General features: G+C 38.6%; 1 protein-coding gene across 5 annotated transcripts in view; it reads right to left on the reverse strand.

The window, feature by feature from the left end:
* Nucleotides 1-2,146: 2,146 nt before the first annotated feature.
* PHKA1 (phosphorylase kinase regulatory subunit alpha 1) overlaps nt 2,147-16,689 on the reverse strand; it is a 110,870-nt gene continuing 96,327 nt past the window's right edge. For all 5 annotated transcript variants that reach the window (XM_070605874.1, XM_070605875.1, XM_070605872.1 and 2 more), the window contains 4 exons: nt 10,307-10,477; nt 7,889-7,942; nt 5,499-5,699; nt 2,147-4,305 (listed from right to left, as the gene is read on the reverse strand). In XM_070605874.1, coding sequence (XP_070461975.1) covers nt 4,132-4,305; nt 5,499-5,699; nt 7,889-7,942; nt 10,307-10,477 — 600 coding nt within the window. In that variant the 3' untranslated portion in view covers nt 2,147-4,131. The remainder of the gene's footprint in view (nt 4,306-5,498; nt 5,700-7,888; nt 7,943-10,306; nt 10,478-16,689) is intronic.

The raw sequence follows: 16,689 nt of genomic DNA on the forward strand, positions 1-16,689 counted from the left end.
AAAAAAGGAATAGTTGAGTGAGAACAAGTATAGTACAGTTTCACAGAAATGGAGGGATAAGAAGGTTACAAGAAGGGAGAGGTAGTAACAATGTCATGTTTTGCAAAAGGGTCAAAGACCCCTTTTTGCCATTAGGAGCTTCCTGGTGTTCTATGAAAAAATAAAAGGTAGAGGAGGAAGCCAGATTGCACGGGGTTAAAGAGTGAAGCCATCACTGTCAGGTGTAGCTTCCTTTTTGAAGTAATTTGATTGTGAAAGGAAGGAGCTAGTATATCAGCCTGGGGGGATGTGAGAGCCCAGGAATGTTTTTTAGGATAAGAGAGAAATGCACAAGTTTATAGACAGAGGAGAAAGAGTCTATGGGCCTGTAGGAATTGACCGGAAGGTAAGATTGTGACGGGTTGGCAACATAAGGAGGTAAAGGGACTTGTCCTGGGCTTTCATGGATAGGCAGTGGAAGGAAGAGAGCAGGATAAAACTGGCCACTGACACCCTAAAATCTGGACTCCAAATTAGATGATGTGAAAATGGATTGTTCTATGTGTTCTCTTAGATCTAGCAACAGGTAGCTGAACACTTCAACACATGAGCATTGCTTCTAAACTGGAAACAGTAGCCTAATTTGGCACGCAATGTGGCAAGATGATTCAACTGTGGAGAAAGATAAATTGTTGCAAGAGGCTCTGAAATTGCCAGCATATTCCTGAAGCAAATCCCCCAGGGAGGCTGGATCCTTGTTCATGATTAACAGGACATGTTACATGTGACAAACTATGCTACAGATCCCTAACCTCAATTTTCCACATGCTTAATCCCCACTGAAGTTGGGAAGAAAGCCCTTCCCAAAGCACTAGATTTGCAGTCAGAGGACTTGAAGTCAGAGCCTCACCTGTACTGAACAGACTGGTCCTTATCTTCACACCACTGCCTAATGTCTTTTCCTTGGAGAATGTCATTGTCGAGAATGGGAACTCCAGATAGACTGCTTGGGCTCAAATTCCAACTCTACCACTTACTAGCTGTGGTCTTGAACAATTTGCTTAAACACTCAGTGCCTCAGTTCCCTCATCTGTAAGATGGGGATGACAACAGTATCTATATCACTTGATGATTGTGAAGATAGAATAAGATGGTCTATGCCAAGTGCCTGTACAACAATGTCTGGCATTTAGTAAGCACTCAAATAGTGATTATTTGTTTTAAGAGCTATTATGCCAAATATTCCTTAATTTGGGGGAAAATCTCCCCCCACTGTTATCCTCACTCCCACATCACTATTGCAAGAGTGCAGCTAGTGGTTTGAGAACAGGTCCTTGGCTTTCAGGCCTAGCCTTAAAAGAAATCAGATTTCTGCTAAATATAGGGCAACTATATCACCCAAACTGGGACACTTTGGAGAATGATAGAGAGTGGTATTAATAATTATGCCAGGACAACAGGCAAAAATGGGGACTGTCCTGGGCAAACCAAGACCAAAGGCCACTCAAGTTCACTAGGAAATGAAGACTAAATGTGAAAAACACTGTGTCTATCTCCACTGCATTAGTACAGGTACTAGGTATTTGGTAAGTGCAAAAAGGGATGGTAGAGGTTTTTTGAGCTGTGGCTGAGAAAAACATCTTTTGCCTCACCAGCTGCATAAAATTCCCAGAATGCAGTAAAACCTAATTAACCAGGATGGGGCTGTAGAGACTGTTCATCCTTGCTGGATAAACTCTTGTTACACAAAAGGCTAATGAGTAGTATAAGCAGGATCCTGCCAAATATTTATAATACTTTGGAGAACAAACTGTTGTTAAGTATCCTCCAGTAGTGCAGAAGCACCATTTGCACACAACTGTAATGCTGAGTAAAACTCAGTCTTACTCATTCATTAGAACAGCTTCCCTAAAGATGTCAACAAGCCTGTTTGAATTTAGTGAACCTAGTTTGAGCAGGTATGTATTTGAATGAGAAAACTGCATTTCTTTACATATATTATATAACATTATATAATGTATAATATATGATTTATATATTAATATTGTTCTACTTTGACCCAATTAATGAGCTTCGACTGTACTGTATAACTGGAGTATGTAAAACAGCCATGAAATAAACTCCAATCACAAAAACACAAAGTTTTACTCAGTGGCACCAGACATGATTTAATTGGAAATTCTAATTTTTTATTCTATTTTCAAAACATAAGTGCTTTTAAAAAAAGTCCAACATGTCTTTTAGTATCACATGCTTAAAATGAACAAAATATGAATTAAGTTTTCTAAAAAGTTGCTTTAAAAGTGAAATAGCATTGTATGGGAAGCATAGTGATTGACAACTTAGTAAACCCAGAGAAATGCAGCCATCAGTGTCATTTTATGCAAATTTGCATGGAAGGGAGTGGTGGCTTTCCCCTGTGGCACTCCCTGTGGTTGGGGTAAACTTGCAGCCAGTGAAAAGACAAACAGTTTCAGGACAGGTTGTAAATTATCTTTATAAGTGACCAGAAAATCAGAAAGCTACTTACTGTGTGTTTTCATTTGCTCTAAGAGAGATATTGAAAAGGCTGACCATCCTCTCTTCATTTCCAGTGTCTGTTTCCTATCACTCTACTATGCTCACTTACTCACATGACCTCATAAGACTGTCACTGGCCCTGTAAGAGTTGTCTAGGGAGTCCACCAGCCCGATCCCCATTCTTGGAGAAAAATTTGAGGGAAAGGAGGTGATTGAAGTAGGAAGTTATCTAAGTGCAAACAGGGAAATTAATAGAGTCTTTACACACAAATCAGGAGAAGAAAAGTGCTATGGACTGAATGTTTGTGCCACACTCACCTCCCTGCCACCCCCCACCCCACAACACTCATATTTACCTACTCAGTCTGTCAAATATAGATACAGCTAGATATACAAACATATCAAAGTACTTACATTCAGAAAAATCCCATGTATGCTTAGATACACACACAAATGCAGGTGTTTACAAGAAACAGATATATGCCCACAGATACCAAGATATACATAGATATGAACACTAGAATCGGGAAGTGAAAATGTAAGTGAGAGAGTTTAAGAATAGATGGGAGGGCAGGGAGCTGGCGGGGGGTGGTTGGATGCTGTAGAAAGTGAATAGGTGAGTGAGACAGAGACCAGGTGAGCACAAGGAAGGAGTGCTCAGTAAAGTAGCTATAGAGCAGACTGCTGGGTTCCTGTCTGACAAAGACGGAGGCTTCAATTATTCCCTGTATTGTGTGTTGGCCTGCTCTTCAGAGGCAAGGAGTGGGTGCGCAAAGTGCTCTTCAGGGCGCTAACCCACCTGACTCCCCCTCTGCTTCCTCGCTGTAAGACACTACCTAGGCATCTTCTCTTCTTCCCCCTTCTCTGGAATTGGGCTCCTGGCTCCATTTCTCTGGATTATTCTGCATTTTCTGCTACAAACACATCTCTGAGCAGTAGCCATCTTCATAAAATGTGATTTCAAGTGTTAAATACTTAAATATACACACTGCACTTGCATTTTTCGATATTTCACCAAAGGGAGAGTAGGAATTACGTGTGCAGATACAGAGAAGGCAAAAGCAGAGACAATAATTTTACACAGAAAGGAGTTCATCACTCAGTGTGAGGCAACATGTGAGTAAAGAAGGGAACCAGGATCCAGTACTCTCTTCTAAGAAAAGGCACTTAGAATAAAATATTTCCAATTTATAGCAGCATAAAATCCAACAATTTAGGGTTTACTCACTTAAAATAATGTCCCAAAGCACCCACCACTCAGTCACACAATGAAACCACACATCAGAAAAACCAAACTTTAGGAATAAGTTATTATTAATACCTGCTCCCCAAACAGGAGTTAGAAAACTAAGTTGGTAACAGATCTAGAGAATAAAAACACATGCAAACTTTTATGAGCCATGAGAGAATTAAGGCCCACGATGAAGTGCCTGGGTGAGCATATGCCTCCAGGCAAGGGTTCATTTCTTCCAAAGCAGTTAGTTTATCAGAAAAGTTCGCTCTTCTTGAGAGAGATGGGATGGAAAGGGGCAGGGTGGGAGTGATCAGGTCATTGCATTTCAGTTACATGCACAATCAACCAAGGCAGGAACAGGCTGTCAAAAAGCTCCCAGCAGCCAGGGCCCAAAGGCCTCATTGCATGGCACAGATGCTGTGGGGCAGGAACTCCTGAACGTAGGTGGCGGCTGCCTTGGAGAGGTAGGTCATGGTGCCAAATCTGCCACTGGGTGCACTGTCATACAGGAGAGTACAGATGCCAGACGCAGGATCCTTTGCCAACATGATATCATCTGCACCGAGGGTTTTCTGTTTGGTATTCAAGGGTGGGGGAACACAGGGGAAAGGAAAAATTACTAATCCTACTAATTGAAGTCCTGATTAGGATAACTCAGAGCCTTCTCCCCATCACCAACTAGTTGGATCTTAGGCTATTTAGCTAGGAAGGGATCGGAGCTATACACAAAACAGTGAATATGAGTTTCTATACATGCATTTTTCACTAGATCCCCAAATCATATTAAATTATTTTTAAAGTTTAATCATTTAGAGTATTTGAAAGTCAAATATAATAATTAAATGAGTCGTGCCTGTTAAGAGTCAAATGTTAATACTTACAAATCAACCTAGAGCGACTTTGGTCTGAATCTTTCTAGTGCTACTGATTTCAGCGTGTATTATTTTATTTTGTATTTGATCGTTATTTCTTTCTAAGTTGACTTAATTCAAGTGGACCATTAGCTTTCCAAGTTAGAGTCTATGCCTGAAAGGGATCACATTTTCTGATACAAGGACTAACAGCAATCCTGAAAATTTAAAATTAGGAATTAGGACTGTCTTAGAAAATCCAGGATGCTTTTAATTTCTTTTGCAGTCCCCCTCAGTGCCTAATGGAATGAAACACCTATTACATGTTTTAGAGACTTTCTGCTTGACAACGGTGCATGTCCTTCATCTTATGTGTCCCTACCCTTAATCTAGTAAACATTTGGAAAGCTTTCAATAAATAGTTTGTATTTTTTAAATGTGGTTAATTTCCTGGAAGATGATTTATTAAGAAAATTTAAAAATGTGGAATTAAAAGTTTCACTTTAATATTTTCCTATAGCTAAGTAACAAAAGCAAAAGCAAAACAAAACAAACCAAAACTTCTCTTTCCCCTAATAGTCCAGAAAGGATATGTTACCCAATAGTCTTTCATTAAGTCTTTATTGCTACAAAAAGTAGTGTGATAAGAAGTTTGAAATATGATGAAAAGCATAAAAGCCCCCTGAGTTCTAGGCAACTTTTTCATCTAACACAACGACAATATACATACTGAAGGACAGAGTTCATCCGCAGCCTACTTCTTTTGCAAACACAGCTCACAGCTACTACAAAGGGAGCCCAGAAAAGAGCTATGAGGAAGAAGGCAGAAGAAAGTGATCTCGGCTTCATGAAGAGCTCTGAATGCAGTCAGGTTAGTGTCAGATCCCCTGTGAGAAAACAACAGGTTTGCCTACCTGTTCTTGAACGAACAAGTCATTGGCAATGTGCACTATTTTTTCCACAGCAATGATGCTTCCGATACTATGAATTTCAATATCTGCCATCATGGTGAGTACAAGGATGGCTTCAACCAGAAGCTGGCGGTACTCTGGCTGAGGTACACGATTCAGAACCGACTCCACATGAACAGAGAATTTAATCTCGCCTGGAGTCATCTGTGATAGAGAAAAAGAAAATCACATCCTAAGAGCCCATCATCCAAGAGACATCAATCACCTATTCTGAAAGGCAGAAAAATGCGGTAGCCAAGAGTGTTTCTATGGTCTCCTTTAAAGTAATTCAGTGAGCAAATTGGTTCAGTCTTTTTCAAAGGCAATCTGGCAATGTATAACAAGAGTCATAAAAGTGTCAATGCCTTCTAACCTTAATCCTATTTCTGGAAGTTCATCCTAAAGAAATAATTCAAGACAGGAAAAAAGCCTTATGTGCAAGAATGTTTATAGTAGTATTAGTCGCAAGTGTAAAACTAGAAATAACTTAGACATGGGAATGGTTGTGTAAATTAATGGCATATCATGGTACAGCAACTTCATGAGTTTTTATAGAGTCACTTAAAAGAATAAATATGATGACTGTGGATAAAGGAAAGATGTAAGTAGAACTTAAAATTGTATATACATGGGGGGCTGGCCCCGTGGCCGAGTGGTTAAGTTCACGCGCTCTGCAGCAGGCGGCCCAGTGTTTTGTTAGTTTGAATCCTGGGCGCGGACATGGCACTGCTCATCAGACCACGATGAGGCAGCGTCCCACATGCCACAACTAGAAGAACCCACAACGAAGAATACACAACTATGCACCGGGGGGCTTTGGGGAGAAAAAGGAAAAAATAAAATCTTTAAAAAAAAAAATTGTATATACATGATGATTAGAATTATTTAAAACATTTATATACTGTTTAGATTAAAATGGGCATGAAAAAATATAAAATTATTTTAGGGTAAAGGGGATTGAGGAATAATTTTTGGTAAAATTGTATTGAGTATATACTTTAGGGCAGCAATGTAGATTTGGAGTCTGAAGAGCTGGGTTCAAGTACTGTCTTTGTCAGTTACTAGTTCTATGACCTTGGACAATTCACCTCTCTAAATATGTTTCCTTATCTGTTAAATCAGGAACTACAATCCATTCCTTAGCTATTTCACATAGTTGTGTTGAAGACCAAATTAAAGAATGTGTGAAGGTGCCTTAAGGACTCTTAAATGTAGCATTCAGATATATATTACTATTAATTCTACTAGAATTTCAATCTTGCTTAAAGGCAGAGAAAAGACAAATAGAGGACACAATGTTCTTTGTTAGAGAAAAGGCCTGTAGGCAAGAGTGAAGGCCTGAAGCATGGGATTAGCTTTCCGAATCTGCCCCTCCAGCCACCATTATCTGCGACAACTCCAGCATTTTTGAGAATTTTCTGTCCAAGCTTACTATTCCTAGCTTGCTAATTCTAGCTCCTTTGCTGATTTTGTAAAAAAGATATTTCTTTATAATTTCTGTGTGATTGGGTAAAAGGCGAAATACAAAAGTGCTTGATAATCTATATCTGTCATTCATGACAATGTTTTTCAATCATGGTTATAAATCAGAATCATTCTAAGGATTTTTTGTTTAAAGTACAGATGCTCAGGCCCCATCTCTGGAGGTTCTAATCCACTAAATTGCACATGGGAGCTCAGGTTACTCTGACATATAGTTAGAGCTAAGGACAACTGGTTTATGATCTAATAGTCTACAAGCGTCCTACTAAAGAAAGGTGGGGGGGCGGCCCGGTGGCGCAGCGGTTAAGTTCGCACGTTCCCCTTCTCGGCGGCCCGGGGTTCGCTGGTCCGGATCCCGGGTGCGGACATGGCACCGCTTGGCACACCATGCTGTGGTAGGCATCCCACATATAAAGTAGAGGAAGATGGGCACGGATGTTAGCTCAGGGCCAGGCTTCCTCAACAAAAAGAGGAGGACTGGCAGTAGTTAGCTGAGGACTAATCTTCCTCAAAAAAACCCAAAAAAACCAAAAAAACGAAAGGTGGGGATGAGAAGGATAGGGACAGGAGAAGTCATTCATTCTTAGATTTCTATCTTGTCTGCCCTGTCCAACTCTGACAACACTCACATAAACCAGCCTAACTTAATCAACCATTAAAAGAAGCTGTCCCTATATAATTAAGGTGATACATAATTACTGTCTAATATTTCCATTCTATTTTTTAAAAAAACAGTCTCTCCTTTCTTCAAGTGCATTTCATGTTCAGTTGATTTGTGAAAGTACAGATTTGTTATTTTGAAAAGTGATCACTGAAATACTTTAGCCAGACAAGCTATCAATCGCATAACTATGAAAAACACAGAATCTTACCTCTCTAGTAGTTGAAGAAGGAAGCACAAAACCTTCCACAGAAAGTCCATGACACTGCAAAACAGAAAAAACATGTCACTAAGGATATGCTGACAACTCGGAAGGTGTAAGGAGACATTTAGTTTTTCTAAGTGTGCTTCACAGGGTAGATGCTGAGTAATCACAGGCCAGTGAAAGGCCCTGCAGCCCAGGTGTCCTTGCCAAGGGGTTGTGATTACTATGTGGCAAGAAGGAGGGTGGGACTACAGGAGGCCCAAGGTTCATTCTCTACTTAGGGCAGTGGAAGGGATAGAGAAGGTCTACCTTCTGGGATAGCCCCAAAGATTCAGAGACTACCTAGGATCATACCACGCTAAGTCATAGCACCACCACAAATACAAGTCATACACCGCATAATGATGTTTTGGTCAACAACGGACCGCATATACGACAGTGGTCCCATAAGATTAGAACCATAGAGCCTAGGTGTGTAGTAGGTTATACTATCTAGGTTCGTGTAAGTACACTCTATGATGTTCACACAGTGATGAAATTGCTTAGTGACACAGTTCTCAGAACCTATCCCCGTCATTAAGTGATGCATGACTACAGGCTTTCGGAAAGGTTTTTAGGCTGAAGAAAAAACTCAAGATATGCATTTATCAAACATGCATGGTTACTACATTTTCTAGTTAAGCATCCCCTATCAGCACTCCTGATCCCCTCACCCCACTCTACTTTTTCTATAGTACTTGTCATCTTTTAACATTATATACAATTTACTTACTTATTATGTTTATTATTTATTGTTTGTCTCTCTCTAGTAGAATGTTTAAGTTCCATAAGGACAGAGATTGTTGTCTGTTTTGTTCTTTGCTGTATCACTGTGAACACTTAGGACATTGCCTAGCGCACAGCAGATGCTCAAGAAATACCAAATGAATGAATGATATTGTATCTTCCTTCTCACCATCCACTCAGTTATTAAAATACAATGCAAATTAATGACTTACCATTTTAGATTGTAAATAAATCAAAACATTATATATTAAACCACAGATAAAGATTCCAATCCAACAGGTTTATTGACTCTACCAGACACTTCTAGCCCACGTTCCATATACCAAATAACAGTCTTTGTACAGAGAATCACTAGCCTTCAAACATATGTGTAAAGTGGTTATGTTACATTCATACTCTGAAAGGAATGGAATAAAAAACAGACGGCATTTGCTTTTCCTCCTACATTAGGATTCCAAGTCCAGGTTTTGATTTTGCCACAAAATACCCAATCTTCCCAGTCAGATTTAAATGTTCCTTCTCTTATATTCTCAGAGCCTTGTGGTTTTTCACCTTTATCACAATACGTTTTGGCCTTGCATTATAGCTGCTATTTAAGGAGATAACTATAGATTAAACTCCCTGATGACAGGAAAAGATATTTTCCATGGTATCTGGGGTAGAACATCACCTACTACATGTCTGTGAAATTGAAGTGCCACAATCCAGGTGTAACTGGAGAGATAAAATACATAACCGTCACCATTATGCATTTGAAGTTAGATAGAAGGAAAGCAAGTTTTTAGTATTCTTTGGAAGAAAGATCACCAGAGCTTACAGTCTGAGGAATCAACTTTCACTTTTCCAAAAGACCACCTGATTCTGTCCCTGGAAGAATATCAGTGTGCTAAAGGGAGAAACATAACTAGAGGTTTTGAGGTCCTGGATGAAGCATTCTTCAGGTCCTTGCCAAGGGCAATAAAGCAAAAGCGGCACTTAAGAGATTCTGAATGAGACCTATGAATGAGTACAATGGTCTTCTTGGCCCTCTAAATCTGTTACAATCATAATGGTGTGATGTCCCCTTAACTGTCTTTGGCAAACTAGGCCTTTGAAGAAAAAACGAAAATTAGTCACACTAATGGAGTGTTTGGACTATGAGCATCATTATGCCTGTATTTATTTAGTAGTTTTTAGCCAAGAAGAACATAGGTAACAGCTTCTTACACCAACTCCCCAGATGCCACAGTTGTTTTACCACAGTGATATTTTGTTATTAAGATCACATCGTTACAAATAACATTTCTACTCTACAATAGCTACAAAGAAAGCAAGCCTTTTATCACCAAATTCATTTGATTAGCAGAAAATGTATCACAATGTCCCACAATGTCCAACTATGGCCAAAAGCAGAGAAGTGATGATTTTTGAAATCTAATTTATAAACAAAACCATAGCAACAATAATGGAAAGAGACAAAATTATCAATAATGTCAAAATAAATCAACTGTTACATTTTTATGTTTCCTTCTAGGTTTTGTCCATATGGGCATATGACTTTGATATAATTGCAGTGATGTCACAGACATGTCATGTCTCAGCCAAGAAGACTGAAGATTTCAGGGGGGAAAACAGAAATCTACAATGTGTTATACTCACCTTCTGCAAAACTTTCCATACTTTTTGATAAAACCCAACTGGGACTCTGTTCAGTGCTCCATCCAGCCTTCTTCGGCGTTGCCATTGACCCTGACGACTATCTTTAGATGGATGTTGACCATATGTACTAGTAAAGGACCCATTCTTTGGAGTCAAAGAAGTTCCAGGTGACTTGGGAGAAAAGCAGAAGAAAAGACATACATCAAAAGTCATCTTGAGTCATCATTATGGTGGCATGAGAAGATCCCTTTGTCTCTCCCCTTCAATATACAGTGCATAAAACACCCATAACCTAACAAAGGCTACATTGCCCAAAATACCAGGACATCAGAGAGATCCACATATCAGCACATACGAAGGTGGGTAGAATGGAGCACAGAGAGGAGGTGAAATAGGAGAACGGCAGAGGTGGGGCCTAAGACTCTGGACCCCTGGCTGTGACAGTTGAGCCAGCCACCCCCAGACCCAGAGAACCAAGTGAGCAGCAGCAGAGGCACACATTGACTCTGGCCAGTCGGCTGTGGTGGCACCCGCAGTCATGAGGAGCACAGCAGCAACAGAGGCAGAGCCCCATGATCCCAGGCCCCTGGCCACAGCTTAGAGCCTAGTAGCAGCAGCAGAGGCATGCACATGACTCTGATACCCCAACTGCAGCAGTGCCTGGGCCACAAGGTGACAGGCAACAGCAGAGATGGTGCCCCACAAACCCGGCTCCCTCCTTACTCTCCTATTCCTCCCACCACAGCAGCAGAGCTTCCAACCTAGGTGATTTCAGATGCAGCAGAGGTGTCAGCCATCCCTGTGCCCCTGGCAATGAAGCCGGTGACTGCAATGAACCAGCAACAGCAAGGCATCAGTGACCTCCAGAGGCACAGGTGGCAAAGATGAGAGTACTGTGATACTCCAAATAGAGGAGGTGGAGGGTGGACTTTGCAGATCCTCAAATATAGCCAGAGGCAGCTCAGGTAAGAGAAACCAAAAACTAGTGAGTGCTATAGCACCACCTACTGAAAAACAACAGAAAGGCCTCTAATCTTCAATTGGTTGAAAAGTCTGAATCAAAACAAAGCAAGCTATACTTAAGAAGAAAAGTGTTTGCTACAACAAATGAGTCAGCAGAAGAATAACTCAGCAAAAACCATAAAAAGCCCTGGTAACACAGTATCACAAAAAGAAAATAACAGCTCTTCAGAAACCAACCATGAACTCATGGAAGATTGTGATCTAACTGACAAAGAATTCAAAATAGCGGTCATGAAGAAACTCAATGAGCTACAAGAAAACTCAGAAAGGCAGTTCAATGAGCTCAGGAATAAAATCAATGAACAGAAGGAATACTTTATCCAAGAGATTGAAACTCTAAAAAAGAACCAAACAGAAATTCTGGAGCTGAAGAACTCAATAAATGAGATGAAGAATACATTAGAAAGCACTGGAAACAGAGCAGATCATATAGAAGAGAAAATTAGCAAGCTTGAAGCTAGAAACCTAAAAATCATGAAGGTAGAAGAGGAGAGAGAACTAAGATTTTTAAAAAATGTAGGAATTCTACAAGAATTATCCAACTCCATTAGAAAGGGCAAGATAAGGATAATGGGTATCCCAGAAGGAGAAGAAACAGAGAAGGGAACGGAGAGTTTATTTAAAGAAACAATAGCTGAGAACCTCCCAAACTGGGGGAAGGAACTGGATATGCAAGTCCATGAAACTAACAGAATACCCAATTATCTCAACATAAAAAGATCCTCAAAACACATCATAATAAAACTATCAAAAGTCAATGACAAGGAAAAAATATCAAAGGCAGCTAGGAAAAAAAAAATAACTTAGAAGGGAACCCCATTAATCTATCATCAGATTTCTCAGCAGAAACTCTACAGGCCAGGAGAGAGTGAAAAGATATATTCAAAATATTGAAAGAAAAAAACTGTCAGCCAAGAATACTCTATAACACAAAGTTATCTTTCAGATATGAAGGAGAAATAAAGGCTTTCCCAGACAAACAAAAGCTGAAGGAGTTCATCACCACTAGACCTGCCCTATAAGAAATGTTGAAAGGAGCCCTCCTACCTGAAACAAAAAGGAAAAGGTATACAAAGCTTTGAGCAAGGAGATAAATAGACATAATCCGAAAACTGCAACTCTATATATCAGAATAGGTTAGTAAACACATAATTATAACATTAAAGTTAAAGAGAAAGAAAGCATTAAAAATAACTATAACCACTTTGATTTGGTAACAAACTCACAATACAAAAAGGGATAATTTGTGACAGCAAAAATATAGAAAAGGAAGAGGAAAGGACAGAACCTGCATAGGCAAACAAAGATTAGATGCTATCAGCAGAAAAAGGACTATCTTATCTACAAGACCTTTTATACAGACCTCATGGTAACCACAAAATAAAAATTCAGAGCAGAGTCACAAAACATAAAAAAGAGGAAACTCAGAAAAACATCACAGAAAACCAGCAAATGGAATTCACAGAAACACAAGAAAAAAGAAACAATGGAAGTATAGAGCAACCAGAAAACAAAAGATAAAATGGCAGTATTAAGCCCTCCTATCAGAAATTAAATGTTAATGGGTTGAATTCAACAATCAAAAGACACAGAGTGGATGGATGGATTAAAAAACAGACCCAACAATATTCTGCCTCCAGGAGACCCATCTCAGCTCTGAAGACAAAACATAGGATCAAAGTGAAGGGATGGAACATGATACTCCAAGCAAACGGCAACCAGAAGAAAGTGGGTGTAGCTACAGTTATAACAGACAAAAAAGACTTCAAGCCAAAAAAGTTAACAAGAAACAAAGATATAATGATAAAGGGGACAATCAATCAAGAAGACATAACATTTATTAATATATATGCACCTAACATAGGAGCACCAAAATATATAAAGCAACTGTTAACAGACCTAAAGGGAGAAATTTACCAGCAATACAATAAAACTCCTAGAAAACATAGGCAGTATGCTCTTTGACATCAGTCTTAGCAGTACCTTTTTGGATATGTCTACTCAGGCAAGGAAACAAAAGCAAAAATAAACAAATGGGACTAAATCAAACTAAAAAGCTTCTGCACAGCAAAGAAAACCATCAACAAAGTGAAAAGACAACCTACCAACTGGGAGAAGATATTTGCAAATCATATATCCAATAAGGGGTTAATATCCAAAATATATAAAGAACTCATACAACTCAACAGTAAAACAAACAACCCAATTAAAAAATGGGTGAAGGATCTGAACAGACATTTTTCCAAAGAAGATATACAGATGCTCAACAGGCACATGAAAAGTTGTTTAACATTACTAATTAGGGAAATGCAAATCAAAACTACAACAAGATATCACCCCACACCCATCAGAATGGCTATAATTAATAAGAAAAGAAATAACAAGTGTTGGAAAGGATGTGGAAAAAAGGGAACCCTTGTACACTACTGGTGGGAATGGAAATTGGTGCAGCCACTATGGAAAACAGTATGAAGATGCCTCCAAAAATTAAAAATAGAACTACCATATGATCCAGCTATTTATCCAGAGAACATAAAAACACTAATTGGAAAAGATATATGTACTTCCATGTCCACTGCAGCATTATTTACAATAGTCAAGACTTGAAAATAATCTAACTGCCCATGGATAGATGAATGGATAAAGGAGATGTGGTATATATAATACACAACAGAATACTACTGAGCCATAAAAAAGATGAAATCTTGCCATATGCAACAACATGGATGGACTTTGAGGGTATTAGGCTAAGCAAAATAAGTCAGACGGAGAAAGACAAATATCATATGATTCCACTCAGATGTAGAAGATAAAAACAAATGAACAAACAACAACAAACACAGACACAGAGAACAGACTGGTGACTACCAGTGGGGAGGGTGAACGTGATGTAGTGTATACAGAAGTTGAAATATAATGATGTACACCTGAAATTTATATAATGTTATAAAGCAATGTTACCCCAATAAAAAAAGAGGAAGAGAGACCAGAGTTTGCTTGCTCATACATGTACACACTCTTTCTCTTTCTCCACTGTGTGAGGTTACAGAGAGAAGGCAGCTGTCTGCAATTCAAGAAAAGCAACTTCACCAGAAACCAAAACTTCAGACCTTGATCTTTGAGTTCCCAGCCTCCAGAACAACAAGAAATAAATTTCTGTTGTTTAACCCCTCCCCAAATTTATTTCTGTTCCTCTGTAAAGTATTTTATAGCACAATGAATAATAAACATACTCTGCAGAATTATAAACCACATATTAAATGTAACACCCAAGATAAAGTGGTTACAATGAAGTTAGTAGACTCATGAGTAGCTAGCAGCAATGTAAACTGGTAAAATCCTTTTAGAAAGCAATAGTGATACATAAGAAGAGCCATAAAAATACTGATGACCTGGGAGGTTCTTTGCTATCTCTTTCCCTGGTTATCTCTGTTAAATGTCTAGCTCTCTACAGCTTAGTTTGTCGCTCTCTTAATCAATTGAAAAGAATTGAAATCAGACAAAGTATGTTCTCTGACTACAATGAAATTAAATTAGAAATCAGTAACAGAAGGAAATTTGTGAAATTTACAAACGTGGAAATTAGACAACATACCCCTAAATAACCAGTGGGTTAAGAAAGAAATCACAAGGAAAATTAGAAAACACTCAGATAAATGAAAATGAAAACACAACATACCAAAACTTATGGGATGCAGCTGAAACAGAGCTTAAAGACAAATTTAACGCTTGTATTACAAAAGATCTCAAATCAGTAACTAAACCTTCCACCTTAAGACAATGAAAAAAGGAGCAAACTAAACTGAAAGGAAGGAGAAGGAAAAAAATAATAAAGATTAGAGGAGACAGAAATAAAATAGAGAATAGAAAAACAATAGAGAAAACGAATCAAACTAAAATTTGTGTCTCTGAAAATAAAGATCAACAAAACTGAGAAATCTTTAGCTAGACGGACCAAGGGAAAAAAAACAAAAAAAGGAGGAAAGATTTAGTATATTAAAATCAGGATAGAGAGAGGAGACATCACTTCTGACCTTAAAGAAATAAAAAGAATTCTAAGGTCATACCATCAGTGGCCATATGTCAACAAATGACATAACTTAGATGAAATGGACAAATTCCTAGAAAGACACAAATTATTCAAACTGACTCAAGAAGCAACACAAAATCTGAATAAACCTATAACAAAGAGCTCAAATTAGCAATTACAAAACTTCCCAATAAGAAAAGGCCAGGCACAGTTGGCTTTACTGGTTAATTCTACCAAACATTTAAAGAATTAGAATCAGTTCTTCACAAATTCCTCCAAAAAAGAAAAGAGGAAGGAACTTACCAACTCAGTCTATGAGGCCAGTGTTACTCTTATACCAAAATCAGACAAAGACGTCACAAGAAAACTACAGACCAATATCCCTTATGAACACAGGTGCAAAAATCCTCAACAAAATACTAGCAAACCAAATTTAGCACCATATAAAAAGGATTGTGCACCATGATGAAGTAGGATTCATTCCAGGAATTCAAGGTTGTTTTAGTATTTGGACATCAATTAATGTAATAAACCATTATCAATAGAATAAAGGATAAAAACCTCATCATCCTAATAGATGCAGAAAAAACATTTAATAAAATCTAACATCCTTTCACAATAAAAACACTTAACAAACTAAGAACAGAGGGGAGCTTCCTCGATCTTATACAGGGCATTTACAAAAAACCTACAGCTGACATCACAATGAATGGTTAAAGACTGAAAGTTTTGCCTCCTAAGAGCAGAAAAAGACAAAGATGTTCACTCTTGCTACTTCTATTCAGCATTGTACTGGAGGTTCTACCCAGGGCTATTAAGCAAGAAACAAAGTCATCCAGAGTGGAAAGGAAGAAATAAAACTATCTCTATTTGCAGATGACATAATCTTGCATATAAGGAATTCACCAAAAAACAATTAGAAGAAATGAGTTCAGTAAAGCTGCATGATATAAGATCAATATACAAAAATCAATTGTATTTTTGGAGCCAGCCCCATGGCCTAGGGGTTAAGTTCAGTGCACATTGCTTTGGCGGCCTGAGTTCAGTTCCTGGGTGCTGACCTACATCACTCGGTGGTGGCCATGCTGTGGTGGCAACCCACATACAAAGTAGAGGAAGACTGGCACAGATGTTAGCTCAGGGTGAATCTTCCTCAGGGAAAAAAAATCAACTGTATTTCTAAATGGTAGCAATCAATGATCTGAAAATGAAATTAAGAAAACAATTCCATTTAAAGCATCAAACAAACAAACACATAGATACAGAGAACAGAATGGTGGTTACCAGAGGGCAAGGGGGGTGGGGGGAGGGCCAAAAGGGTAAAGGAGCA

This window comes from Equus przewalskii, chromosome X (assembly GCF_037783145.1).
Source record: "Equus przewalskii isolate Varuska chromosome X, EquPr2, whole genome shotgun sequence".
NCBI classification, from domain to species: Eukaryota; Metazoa; Chordata; class Mammalia; order Perissodactyla; family Equidae; genus Equus; species Equus przewalskii.